At 37.9% G+C, this 14,755-nt stretch overlaps 1 protein-coding gene across 5 annotated transcripts in view; it reads right to left on the bottom strand.

Annotated features, from left to right (window-relative positions):
* ANKIB1 (ankyrin repeat and IBR domain containing 1) overlaps window positions 1-14,755 on the bottom strand; it is an 89,006-nt gene that overhangs the window by 53,195 nt on the left and 21,056 nt on the right. For all 5 annotated transcript variants that reach the window (XM_054273451.1, XM_054273456.1, XM_054273455.1 and 2 more), the window contains exon 2: window positions 3,128-3,393. In XM_054273451.1, coding sequence (XP_054129426.1) covers window positions 3,128-3,315 — 188 coding nt within the window. In that variant the 5' untranslated portion in view covers window positions 3,316-3,393. The remainder of the gene's footprint in view (window positions 1-3,127; window positions 3,394-14,755) is intronic.

The raw sequence follows: 14,755 nt of genomic DNA, 5'->3' as shown, positions 1-14,755 counted from the left end.
TTTCCTAAGTATGCAGAGGTACCACCAGCATGACCACAGTCTCAGCTTTGGCCAGTGGCGGGGCAGGTCTGGAGCTGGCAGACACCAGCTGTGCCTGGTGAGGGGCACCCTGATCTCTTCTCACAGATGCCATTCCCGCAGCCCCCTGCTACCAAAACCTTGCCCCATGAACGCAGTACAATGCCCTTCTGCCAGCTCCTCTGACAGGTGCCACAGCTTGGGGCTGAGGGTTATCCTGTGCCAGCCTTGGGGCTTCTCTCTGCTGATGAGCTTACTAGCCTGAGATCAAGTTTTAGAAAATTCCTGTTTGAGTCAATTAGCTGTGGTCAGCAATTTTTGGTTTATAAACATTAAATGCTATGTTAAAACAAACTGGTATGTCAGGTAAACATTATTCAGGGCTGCAGACCAAGTTATACATTAATGGAATGTTGACTATGTTTTGGTTTTTATTTCAACATTCCTAGTATACTAAAGTTTCCTATGGTACTCATTAAAATGATCAAGAAATGATCCTAGCATTTTAACAAAATCTTGCTGGATCTTGCGAAAAGAAGTTAACAGCAAATTTTTAAATTTTTACATCTTGATCCTGTTTCTGGGCTGTAAATATTGGATGAAAAGTGCAGCAGCCAGATGACTCAGATACTTGCTGCATAATAACTGAGCAGCTCGAAACCATTGAGAAATTTTTGTTTGCTTAAGTTTCTGCCAGTAGACTTCATGCTGGATTAAATCAAGTTTGTGCAGGTGGGCAGTTTTGCTTTGTGACCCTTTCACCTCCTCTCCAGTTTCTTGGTTCTTTCCTTCTGAGATGACTGCAGCAGGATGTCCCCAAGTCCCTTTCACTGCCAGCCTGATGCTTTCACTGTGCCTTTGGCCAGTCACACCACCCTCAGCACTGCCAGATAGGATATTTCTAAACTTCCCAAAATATCTCTCTCAATGCATTCTGTAATGCAAAAGGTGTACCAACAACTGCATCACACTACTCTATTTTGAGAAAATCTCACACAGTAAACTGTAAACATGTCAGTTCATATCCACCCACAGTAATACTATTGCCTATAATGAAAAATTGAATTATATGGTGTGCATGCAAGTAAATGCTACAGCTTGTAGTTAGTGGTGCTACAGATTCCCCAATATTTAAAATGTTTTATGAAGAGATAAACATAATATATTATACTACTATGGACATCTGATAATTGTAAATTTCTCTCAAAATACAAAGAAATTAAAATCAATTTATATTTAGGCACTCAACTTTATCAGTAAATCAAAGCACTCCTTTTAAAAATCAGCTCATTTAACCCCTGCCATATCCAGGACTTTCTGCATCAAAAAGAAGCAGCTTAACTCCAAAGCACTTGTGCCCTTTCTGCTATCAACGTAGCAAACAGACACACAGTAAGGCTTATATTTATTCACTTTTACTACTTTATTTAGATAAAAAGGCCTCATTTATGTGCAGCACATCTTAAACAGAAGCCCTTAGAAAGACATCAGAAAAGTTAATAGTAAAAAATTTTCAGTAAATTATTCCTCACAAGTGCTACAATTCTAACAGTCTGGGTTTTCAGAACCAGATTCCAGCAGATAAAGGCACCCACCCTATGTTTAGAGACAGAAAATGTATTACAAACCCTTGATTCAAAGAAGGCAAAAGAATTATTCTTTTGATCATTAGTTTGTAATGTGTGGAAAAAAAAAGTTCTTCTGTGAGACTTAGATGTTGAAGGGCCTATGTAGCTAGTAGCAAAATGGCATTTCTAAATGACTTTAAAAAAAAATACAAAGCAGTTATTTGAGATTCCATCATAATGATGCAATAATTAACTAATGCACTGCTCAGAAGTCAGTAATTATGACTATTTCTTTTCATATGTGCAATTCCATGTGTCCTTGTTGTCTCAATGAGGCTATAATTTCTTAAGAGCTATTTTCTTGAGAGAAATCTGAAAATCTCAGAGGAAAAAATAATATGGAAAGTGTAAGTAAAAACTGGACACTATTTAAAATTCATTTTAGTTAACTCTTTTCTATAATTCAAGAATAGGAATGGGGGGAAAAATAAAAAAGTTTCAGTGATGAAATGAAAACAAATTAAAAATAGAAATACAGAATACATAGGGAAGAAGAGAAAAATATTTAGCCAAAATTTAGGTAAATTTTAAATTATAAAGTAAAAATTTGGTTAGATGAATCTAAAACACTGAGGAAAATTTTATGGTGAGAGGCCAGAAAGCTAGTAAAGTTACAGCATATAAGGTACAAAACAAACCTTATGAATACTACAGGACCATTTAGACATAAACACAAAAATGTTAATTGAAAAGGATATTATCAATAACACAGTTTAGTATTTCTTTCAGTTCTGTTTCCTAATATGAAGAAGAGGATATTTATGGAATTCTCTCTAATAGTGCTTACTGAAGAAGACGTTTAGCAATGTCTGCCTGGTACTACCTTCACAAAATATTAGATGAGAATAGCTTGTGTCTGCAATGTCTGGACATGGGTAAGATGTTAATCTTTAATTTATCGTAGAGAACTGAAAAAAATACAAAAGAATGGAAATGGCTAATATTAGGGATTGCTGTCCATGTTGACGGCAGCAACAATAAACTTACTCATTATCAAGATATTAATGTTCACTGTTATTATCCAACTCAAAAAATAAAAGCTGCCTGAATAATGCAAAAATAAATATATATTGTACCATCTAGAAATAGTTACAATCAGTGTAATATCCACAAAGCTTTGCAAACAGATTATTTAAAGACAGGAAAACACATCAAGAATGGTGGAACAGTCACTATTTTCAAAGAACGATAATATAGGAGTCCTAAGGAAACAAGCTAAAACTGCCCAAGACTAATTTTACAAAGAAAGGAACAGATACTGAAACAAAATTAAAGACTGTTTATCAGCCTGTGATTATAGACTAATTTGAATGTTTTCTATTACTACTAGAACTTGTTACAAATTCTGTCTGTGCAACACACACATGCACATATATGTGTACACCTATGCACACACACACCAGGAGTTTGTAACCTGGCTGACACTCTTGCATTTTCAGGTCAGTTTTTCACAGCCAAGCCAAATTTCAAAGGCTGCTTACCCCAGGATACGATTCATCCCATGCCTAGCAGCATAATGGAGTGGAGTATTGTGCTGGTACGTTTCTCCATAAGAAGTATTTGGGTCAAGAGTTTCTTTGAGTTGAGGGTTGCTCTCATAGATTTGGCAGGCCAAGTTTTCATCTCCATTTATAAGAGCTTTGCGGAATTTGGTGGTTGTATTTCCCATGTTGCTGTCCTAGCTATCAATGGCACTTCCTTTCCCCTTCATCCACTTGTTGTACGGTTCTGTAACATGCTTCACAGCCTAAAAAAGACAAAAAACATTCCAGTTATTCTGTAAAATACTTTTTCCTAGATGAAAAGAAAGAATGCAGAGCACTGTAAATAGGCAGGTCAAGAAGAAGTGCATAGGGTCTCTGTACTTCTCCTCATGAATGGCTGAAGTCTTTCTAGGTAATGCACACCAATTCCCAATTCTTCACAGATCATTTCCCTGATAAATTGTGGATCTCCTCCCTCTGCAAATATCTTCACTACCTACACTCTTTAAACCTATGGAAAAGAAATGGCTAATATTGACCTGTATTAGGAGACTGGCATGAACACTGAATTTCCATGAATGAGAAATAAATTAAAAATTAGATGTTAATTCAAAAACAGAATAGATCTAAAGTAAAATTCTTATACAAGGAAGAAAAATTCTTCAAAAATATGCAATAAAGCAGACATTAGTTTAACTTTTAATTTAAGAAAATCATATTAAAATATGCTTGAAGAACCTGAGCTTGTATAGGTGGGTGTACACAGCACCTTCTGTGCCAGTAAGATGAATGACCATGAACACAGGAATTACCACGGCCCCATCTTAACAGCTCTGCTAAGCAGATTCTTTTAAACACCTAGCCCCTTACACTTAGATCTACAATGAATGGGTCCACACAACATCTGGCCTTTGAACTGGCACAAACCAACTGACCTTACAGTACTCTGAAGTATTTTCCAGCTGCTGCACTCCCCAGCCTCTCACCTTTACCTGATGGAAGCACCCAGCAGATTAAGCTGCTAAAAGACAGGGCAGACAGAGCATCTCTGCTCCTGACACAGGACATCAGGAGCTTATCTGGATGTGCAGCTGCAGAGAGCACATGTTGGTTTATGTCAGGGCACAGACAGGGGAGTCAGCACAGGCTGCAGCTGGTAGCACAGTGAACCTTCTAGGAGGTGCCTTTTGTGCATGAGTCATCCCATCCACACTGCTCCATGCCAGACCTTTCATCCCACAAAGCACACACAGGGATCCAAATATGCCAGGCACAGCAGGTTAGGGGATTGAGAGACTGTGTTGTGCACATAAAATCAGACAGGGCAGGAGCTGCCCAGTACCTTGTATTCAACTTGTTGGGACTATCTCAAAGCTACTATTTCTACACTGGCTTTCCAACACAGTTACTGGTGCCTCGCCAGCCTCGTAGACAGACAAAACAGAGGAATCCAAGGGATTTAGAGCTGCAGAGAATCCAAGGGAATCAGGATGTTGATAAAATTCCCACTAAAAGCAGTTGAGGAAGCCTGGTGAACAGCTGCAGTGACACTTTTGTTTCCCCAGAGCTGTTGTCACCAGTTGCCTCATCAGCATGGTCAGGTCTGTTCAAGAAGGAGGGAGGTGGCCTTGGTGGCCCTCATTTTGATCCTTTGTCCTCCAAAATTGTGGTAAGGCAACCCTTATTTTGAGCTGTTGTGAGGTAGCAATGACTCTGCTGTATCAGCTGCCTCCACATACTAAACATGTTGTCTGAGACCAGAGTCACCTAAAGAAGAACCAAGTAGGCACTCATCCAAATGCAAATGGACATCCTTCTATATCTAGTTATATCCACAAACCAAAACCTAGATTATTCAATCACACTACAGATTCTGCAGCATTTTGTATCATTCTGTCATTGACTTATTTTTAAATACAAACATGCAGCTACTACACAGATATAATATTTATATTCTTCAAGAAAGTCACTGCACGTTGACATTGCTATGTCACAACTCTCAGTGCCATAAATGAATGTGTTTTCAGATGCAAAACTAGATGCATTACTCTACATACTGGGTAGTTTCAGGCTTTAGTCTAAGAACCCTTTATTCTATGAAGAAAAGTTCTCTTTTTAGTCAGCCAGCAGTTCATATTACATTCAACAGACAGGATCTCAGGAATAACTTGAAAGAACGATTTCACTAAAGTTTAACAAGATTAGTTTGTGGTATTACATATCAATCCCTATCTACCACCAGTAGCTCTCAAGACTATAAACTAAATTAATGAGAACAAATGCCTAAAATATATCAGAATCACCATGGAAATCAATAATGAAGATCCCACTAATGGCTGTAACACTAAGAAAAGCAAAAATCATTTGAAATTAGAACGTAACAGCACCAATTTCCATGCATTTATTTCTGGGAATTAGCACACAGATAACTTGCATCAGCTGCATAACATGCTGCTTCTTGCCCAAACTGGAACATTAAACAAACCTGGGTAGGGATGAATGAGAAAACTGAGAGAGGAAGGAGATAAGATGGTGCCCCCAGGCACCTGAGAGAAATCTGGGACAGGGTGGTTCTGTTGAGATGTGAAGATGAGATCTGAATGGATTTAGGCAGGGGTATGGAAATGCATGGGAGATGTGAGGGTCTCCATGGGGTGAGCTAAAAAGCTCAAGTAATTTTTGTGCAGAAAAGGCAAAAATTATTCTTTTGTACACTGAATAAAATTTATTTACTTTTGATGGAGTATGGATATATTAGAATATTGGACTGTCATCAGTGACTACTAATATAAAAGATGTAGGGACATTGCTTGAACTATTATGTACATTATCATGTCATCCAGAAATTTTAGGAATTTGCAGACTGCACCATGTAAGTCACTGAAAACAGCAGTGACATCTGCTTTCTTTAAAAAAGCTGACAGCCTAGGTGTCCAATAAAGGGCTAAATATGACACAGACATAACACAGAAAGGTGAATGAAATAGAAAGAGTAAAAAACTTGTTTGTATAAAAGGATCAGACTCCAAGGGAAATGAATCTCAGTCAAAGGAAGGGGAGAATTTTAAGAAGGATTATGAGACAGAGCTATGATATGGCTTTGAAAAGACACAAGTGAACTCCAACACAAAACCAAGAATGAATGCAGAGGTATTGAAAATTTAGCAAAGGCTAATGTAAATACAGCCATCACATTATCAAAATAAAATGAAAGATGATAGAATGGGGATAGTCAATGAAGGCCCTTCAGGTGATGGCAAACAGCTTATATTTGATGTGATAGCAAGAAACTGATCTCAGGAAGAATGGAAGGAGAGAAGTGACAGGGTCAAAATTAACCCAGAAAACAATTCTCTACTTAAAACACATGATACGATAAACTATATAAATGTCTGTCACCTTCATACAGTATCCACAAAATTTTTAACACTACAATAGGCACTATTAGCCTTTTATACTTTGGAAATTTGGTGGGCCACACAGTAGTATTTTTTGTTTTCTGAACTGCAATTAAACAGGTCAGCAGAAACACAGAAAGACAAGGGAGAAGCTGTCTCTGTACCCTGGCTCTAACAGTTGGCTCCCAGCATGTCTGGAAGTCCAGAAGAAAGAAAGATGAGACAGCTGCTGCCTCTCTCAAGCTGCTGTAGTTGATGAGTGTCCTTCTGTAAAATATTCAAGATCTGCCCATTTACAGTCATCAGTTCATCTTTCAGCAAACAGCCCCACTGCATCCACCACCAAAGCAGCCCCTGCCTCAACTGAAGGAGAAAAAGGACAAAATGTCAGCTGATGCAACAAAACTCTGACCTGAGAATGGCTGAAAGGGGCCCTGTCTGATGCCTTTTAGTGCAGTTATCTTTCAAGAAGAGCTTCCAACCTGTTACATTCTCAGAGAACAGGAAGTTAATGAGCAAAGATTGAACCACACATTCAGGGAAAGGAAACTTGGTTCACTCCTTCAGTCTGTCGTTTTGTGGTTTTAGAGGTGAAGGGCATGTAACACATACATTTTCTCTGACACAGGTGGCAGGGAAGTGGTCTGGAAGGTTATCAGCCAGTCAGAGACCTGGAGAGCTGAACTCAGGTGCTGCTAAAGCAGTTTCAGCAGCTCCTGGGCTCACATGGGGGGTGTGCAGTATCAGTGTCACTGCTCTTGCTTCCCTCTACTTACAAACCCAGCATTTAAAATCCTTAGGCTATTTTTTAGTGTCCACGTCCCAGTGGGAAAAAAATGACCACACAAACATGACAATATTCAAGAATTTTATCTAAATAAAATGAGACTTGAATAGAATTTTACAGGACAAATACAAGATTATTTTTTTGGTAAGGAGATCTATTCAGTGAATTGTCAAGCTCTGTACTAACAGAAAAACTGTACCATGGCCTTTAGCATAACCTTCTATCATTTATCATAACCACAAACATCATTTTACACCAAAGAACTCAGCAAAAACTAAATGTAATGTTTGAAAAATATTTCCCATATTATTTCTGAATTCCAAACATCAAGTTCTAATTTTGAAAGTATATTGATTACTGTATTGCCAAATAGAAGTTTCAGCCTAACAAAACCCAAAAACCACTCTAAAGTTTAGGGAAAGATTCCTATAAACTCGTCAGAGCCATCACAATTCTCTGCCTTAGCAACAAACAGTAATTTCTATGGCTTATTAGCAACACTTGGTATCACAGCTCTAAAAAAGTTTAACAAAGAGACAGCCACTCTCATTGAATACAAGATGGTAAAAGTGGATAAAGAAAGACATGAGTAGAGCAAGGAAACTATGAAATTCTGAGAGCAGCTGCCCAGTTACTATTGATTTTTCCATGGACATCATCATAGAAGTGAGTCTGAAGAAGAACAGCAATGACATCATAGGATTTTAGAATGAGTTCCTCCTTTCTAGGTGCTTGCTAGAAATTTGTCAAAAATAGTAAAATGTTGTACAAAGGGGAACAGGTAAATATTTTGGAAACATCATACATCTAGCACTCATTTAGCAACTACATATTGAACACAAAAGCCTTTCATGACACGGCATATCTTTCTCAATTTACATTTTAATTGCTTTAATACTAAAACAGAATTTCTTACTGAATGGAGGACTGGCACGTGTTGATACAGCAGCTGTTCTAAACCTTAGGGAATGAAAAAAGGGAGACAGACTGTACTGCATCACACTGCTTAGAAAATCTATCAAAACCAGCAACAAAATACTCAGGTTTAACAATGAGAAGAAAATGCTATATATTTCTTGCACCAAAAAAAGTTAGTGTTTATATAATGAGCGACAATCAGGATTGAAGCTAATAGTCATGTGCAACTTTTTTTTTTACAATGTAACACTTCATAATTACACAGCTTAACCTTAAAAAGTTTAAGTACAATTTGCAGATTAAAAACCTTAAAAACTACTTCTTAAGTAGTTTGTCATGTAAACTAAAAGAATATGCTTCTGGAAAAGCTAAGTGAGCCAAGATCAAAGAAGACTATGTAGCTCCTCATACTTAAATCTTAGTATTATTAAAATAAAATACATTAACTAAATTTAGTGTACATTACATGGCTTCTAAACCCTTCAAAAGACAAGTGATAACAAATTAGTTACACAAAAAGGATAAAAAGAAATAAAAAATACTTGGTTTTACCTGGCTTTTGATGAAACGATGAAATACTTTGAAATTATATTCTAAAAGCATCTTCTGTTTCAAGCACAGTTAGCTCAAAAGGCAGCTATTTGATTTGCTTTGGATACTGCAGTTAAACAGCTCATTTTTAAAAGCTGACTTTCTAAACTGTTTACTGCAGAGTCTGTCCTACATTATAAATAATATTTTTTGCAGAAGGGAACCACAAACAACTTCATGGTTCAGGAGAAAGCCTCGTGACCTGTATGCTTAGGATGAGTGTCACATTATGATATTGGTAATTTTAATCCTCACTTCTGGGACAGACTAACACAAATAAAGCAAGTCAAAAGTTATGTTCAATAACTCTCAGAATACCAGGCTATCTCCCAGAAACAGCAGAGAAAGCCCTCGCTAGAGCTCTTCTTCTTCTCTTAGAAAGTTTTAAAAAAAATCCCCCTCTACACAAAGTTTTAAAAAAAAAAATCTCACTTTACCAAGAAGACAAAATTAAGAATGAAGCATTCAAATGTGCATGCCTATTTTACATGTGGATGGCACAGATGCCTGTAATTAAGATGCAGCAGAAAAAGGCTAAATCTAATTTTTACATGTTTATAAGATTTGTCAAATTTTAATTAATTACAAATTGTTCTCTCTGGATACCTGTATCTGGGACAACTTTTCTGCAAAGTCTGAAGTAACAAATGCACTTGTAAAGCTTGAGAACTGGTTATAGAAAAGAGTGGTGGTGTTAAGGGTTTTTTCACACACTGAAATATGCTAAGGTTTGTGCCAAAAGTTCTAAGTCATCAACAGGAAATAATGAAAGCGTCTCTGCCACTTTAAACCTCCATGAATAAGACTTAACATTATCAAACTCTTGTTACATTTTACACATCAAAATGCAGAACAAAAAAAAAATTAATTGCTATGCCAACATCTCACCCTTCATACAATGATCACCAATATAACAATCTCTATGCTTTAAATGCCAAGGTTGAAAAGTGGCAAAAATGTTGAGAGTTGACTTGAATAAAACATAGTGTGGGCTAGTGAGAGAATTAATTATTTCCTCATTTATATGCTTGTGGGATAGAGAGTCTAGCAACTTGGGTTACAATCTCTTTATGCTAGCATATGTACCCACAAGTTGAAGGTTAAAGTTATTGCTCAATTTAGTAATTTGAGACTCTGGCTTACTGACTCAGCCATAAAGACTTTCATCCAGGTGGAATATTCTCTTTCAGACACGCTTCTTTCACAACTGTAGTTTGTGGAGTAAAAGGGATTTTAAGAATGGGTTTGGTTTTCTTTGCACTGTTGCATTTAAAGGGATGCAACTGGGCCAGCTGCAGCATTGACTAGAAGCAGTTAAAGAAAAATCTCTGCTTAGATGTAGCTGAAGTAATAGCTACATTAATTTTAACTGTGCTGTCTACAACACTTGCATTCATCATTTTAATGAAATGTGGTAAATCCACTGTGGGGTAGGTACAAACACACATGGCAGGAGAGACAAGACACTGTGCAGCCAAACCAAAGGTACATTGTGATAGCTGGACAAAGACCATTCCTGCAGGTAATTGGGGAGAAAAATCCAGCAGCACAAGTTAAAAGGAGCAATCTCTTGTGGTGTATACCTTTTTTCCCCTTTAGTGAACAGCAATTCAGTAGGATGGAACAAAAGAATCAGCATTCTATAATTATGTTCTGGAATATCCATTAGCCTCACCTGTAATTGTGAATTAATTACAAAATTCTTTCCAGGGTCTCGTGTCTGTAGAAAATTTTTTTAAAAATAACAACAAAACCCTCAAAGTTCTGTGAAATTCAGATAACACTTTGGAGTTGTTCCCAATGCAACTGTCTGTCAAGGCCTTAATAATCTAAGTAATTTAATTTGCTGTACTTTAGTCAGTGATATGAGAGAAATCAGAGAATCATAGAACATTTTGAGTTGGAAAGGACCCACAAGGATCATCGAGGTCCAATTCCCAGCCCTGCACAGGACAATCTAAGGAATCATACCATGTACCTGAGAGTGTTGTCCAAAGGTTTCTTAACTCTGTCAGGCTTGGTGCCATGACCACTTCCCTATGACCACTTCCCTGGGGAGTGTGTTCCAGTGCTTAACCACTCTCCAGGTGAAGATATTCTTAATGGTATTTTTAGGTTCCAGGCATAAAATACAGCAGAACTTTTCTAGGGCTAGCTCTTCAATCTTCAGGTTATGTAGACTACTCAAATCTAAAAGATTTGTACCTAGTCTACCAACACTAGGACCCTAAGCCCTTCTCTATCTAGATCAGAAGGTGAAGAAGCACAAAAAGAAATGTTTGTTGTTTTATTAGATTAAGTCAGGCTACAGACAGATATAGTCCTGGCATTTCAATCCCAAGCACACTGTTTTAGTATAAAAAGCTCACTATAGACTGTTCCACTAATTAAAGTAACAGTACACTTTAGGTAAAGTGCATAAAAAAACTGTCAGTTTATTAAGGATCTATAAAAGTGACTTTTGTGTTACAGGCCAATGCTGATAGCATCACCTTTCCATCACAAAGAAGTGAACAAGTGTCACCCAGCATCTGTATAAAGAAGCAGCAGCAGCTGATGACTCACAGGAGACAGCATCAGTGAGAAACTAAAGAATATGAACCAGAGATTGGTAATGTTCTTAAGCAGTGCAACACCTCCCATGCTGGCAGCATGTGAACACACTCCAGTCACCGTGGTGCTTCTCTGGTTTCTCCCTACCCTCACACACACATCATACCCAGAGGATGGGAGCCTCTCTGCAAAAAACATCCAAACACACTTTCCTTAGCTGTGAGATGAACTGAACTGAGCTGGGTTGCTGCTTAAGACAAATGTGTGTTCTCTCTGAAATCAGATTCAATAGCCAAAAACTGCAGAGACATCATCCCCAAGAGATACAGGGCAACAGTCCACAGAGCTGGGGACAGATGGGACTCACAGACTGATGCTGCATGGGGCAGAAAGTCTGAAGAAATTTGTGTATTTCTGTCAGATTGATCTGCCTAGAAAAAGTGAGAGTAAAGACAACCAGTCCTGGTACAGAGCACAGCTAGAACATGAAAGGAGGAATGAAGGTGGCAACATAAAGAACTACAGAAAACCTCATGGGAACTTGACTGATCAATCTCTATAGGGTGCAATGTGCCTGGACCCTGGCCTTGACTGGGTCCAGGATGCAGTTCTCAAGTACATTTGCTCACCTTAGCACAGCTAAACAAGTTTGAAACTGCATGAGGGCCCAAAGCCAACCTTCTGGAGAACCTCTGGTAGAATATGGCCAGCCAAAAGCTTTAATACCAACTTCATTTTCAGTGGTGTTAAACTGACAGAATTGAAAACAAAATTTACTGTCTGCAAGGCACATCCACAGAAAGTGAAACTAAACAGGATGGCAACATAGGGATGCTCATGAGGACACTCCACAGTAAAATCTTAAAATCCCTTAGAAACCTTAGCATTTTCCTGAAGTAGAAGTTTCTCAGTTTGAGGAAGCTTTTTAATATGCAAGAGTATCAGTTTGTAGGGTCATACTGGATCTTGTAAATATGAAAGAGGCCTGTATGGTAAATCATCAAATGCAAGGATAGCTACACAAGGTCAGGCACCTGCAATAAGACAGCACACAACAAACATCATTCCTTCCTAAAAGCATGCAGTCTTATTTGGAAATAATGATTATCTAAAGTTAATACATTTCAACATAAAACCTACTGGTTTTATAATCAGCAATGTGTTTCAAATAAAATAAAAAGGCGAAGAAACAAATAAATCTAGATTTTTCAATGTCCAATCTCACAAAACATGCTGTATTTGAGAATGTCAGAGGAAAGCAACAATCATCATATACAACCACTGACTTTTGGCTCATAAGAATACTACTGGGAGGACCAGTATTCTTTGTGTAGATTCTATTTGTGATAGTTCCACAGGTTGCATGTTCTGAATAAAATAGCCAACACTTACTTTATTTCCTCTATTACTACCCAAGTGACTTAAAGCACTGAACAGAACACTGCACACCATTTCAAGGAATATGCAATTTTGTCAGAGTTCCATACTTATACTTAAGCAAGCTAACTTTGAAGACTAGACTAAATCTCTATTTAGTGCAGTATATTAGTAACATAAATATCTATGGATGAAATTTTGTAAAATCTACTCTGATTACATGAAAGGACTATCTGTTTCCATGTTTTCAAGTGGAAGGTGAAGAAAGCACATTCAACTGTCTGAGGCATTTGATGAGCATTGTTCACAAACGTACCGAACCAGAAAGAAACACGCACATACTTTCATTGTTTCCTGGAGGAATTCTTACGTGCTGGTTTTGTTCCTTGTAAAGCTAAAAGACAATGTGACCCTGCTGATCTTTCAAAGAGATCTTGATTTTTTTTCAGATGAATGAACAAATCAATTTCCTTTTAACAAAGAGGTAATTTAACTCGTCAGCACTCCTTCAAAGCAATACATTCATTTAAGGTCTAAACACAGAATCTGGGAGATCATTGTGTGTCTAAAATGAGATGGATTCCTGTAACAAAGTATGTTTTCTACACAGTATTTAAGGAGCGTTTTACAACATTTCTGAGAGACAACTTCAGGAACAATTTAACTCTTTTTAGTCCAAGCACCCTGCTTATCATGGTGCTGACTCCCCACAATCCCAAGAGTCATCCCTGCTAACTAAGAATGAGCCATTCAGGTAACTGCAGCCACAAGGATCGTCACTTGCATCTTATGTACACCAGAAAATTAGAAGAATTGCAACTGCTGAACTTCTGATAAAATGTCTAATATACTCACTAGCAAAATTCTGACTTTGGCAGGGAAATGGCAAAAGACATATTGGATCTAATCTAAAGTTAATTTAAACAAACACATAACTTGAAGAAGTATTTTTAACTTTTGCCACAACACCTCTGCTGAAATATTTGGCTGTTTTTTCCAGTGCATACAAACAGTTTAACAATTTACATAAAGGCTATGGATAACAAAATTTAATTATAGCATGTCATATACAGTCTGTATTTAGGAAGATTATTCTTGACACCAGTGTAATTAGAATGAAACACAGCCTTGGTGTATAATGATTTTTGGCTTTACGATGAGTATCAAGCCAAGGAAAACAGAAAGAGAATAAAGATTTTAAAGAAATCCAATATTACCTTAGCTTTAATCACAGAAGGGTTTGTACTGGAAAGAATCTTTAAAGATCAAAATGTCCAACCCTTCTGTCCTGGGCAGGGACATCTTTCAGTAGACCAGGCTGCTCCAAGTCCTGTCCAACCTGAGCTCAATCATGGGGCATCCCCAACTTCGGAGAACCTGTTTCAGTACCTTGCCACCCCCATCATAAAATATTTCTTATGTCCAATCCACATCAACTTCTTTCTGTTTCAAGTCAATGCCTCTTGCCTTGCCAAAACTGGCCTTGGTAAAAAGCCTCTATCTCTTTCACAGAACCCCCTTTAATTATTGAAATGCTGCAACAAGGTCTCCCCAGAGCCTTCTCTACTCTGCTTCTGGGCTGAACAACCCCAACCCTTCCAGCATTTCTTCACAGGACAGGTATTTCAGGCCTCTGACCATTTTTGTGACAGTCCTCTGGACTCCCTCCAACAGGCCCATTCTTGTATTGGGACTCCAGAGCTGGACACAGTGCTCCAAGTGGCATCTCTAAAGAGCAGAGCTGAACAGAGGGGGTAACCTCCCCTGACCTGCTGGCCATGCAGTTCTATTGCTTCTTTTATCAGTTCTCCTGCTAACATAATCAGCATACCTAGGGACTGATGCAGACACTATTACAATACAAATGACTGCTGTTCAGTGTAGAACTGTTACTGACCTTTCCCATGTAAGGCAAGGAACGGAAGAAGGAGAAATGCAAGGTAACAGAGTCACTTACTTTGCAAAATCTGACCTATTTGGCATCAGAATTGCATGAAAAAG

The sequence above is a fragment of the Melozone crissalis genome, unplaced genomic scaffold (genome assembly GCF_028551555.1).
Source record: "Melozone crissalis strain CALT ecotype California unplaced genomic scaffold, PUWL_Pcris_2 ptg000016l_1, whole genome shotgun sequence".
Classification (NCBI taxonomy): Eukaryota; Metazoa; Chordata; class Aves; order Passeriformes; family Passerellidae; genus Melozone; species Melozone crissalis.
The sequence above is the reverse complement of the archived record's forward strand: the minus strand, read 5'-3'. Positions and strand labels throughout refer to the sequence as shown.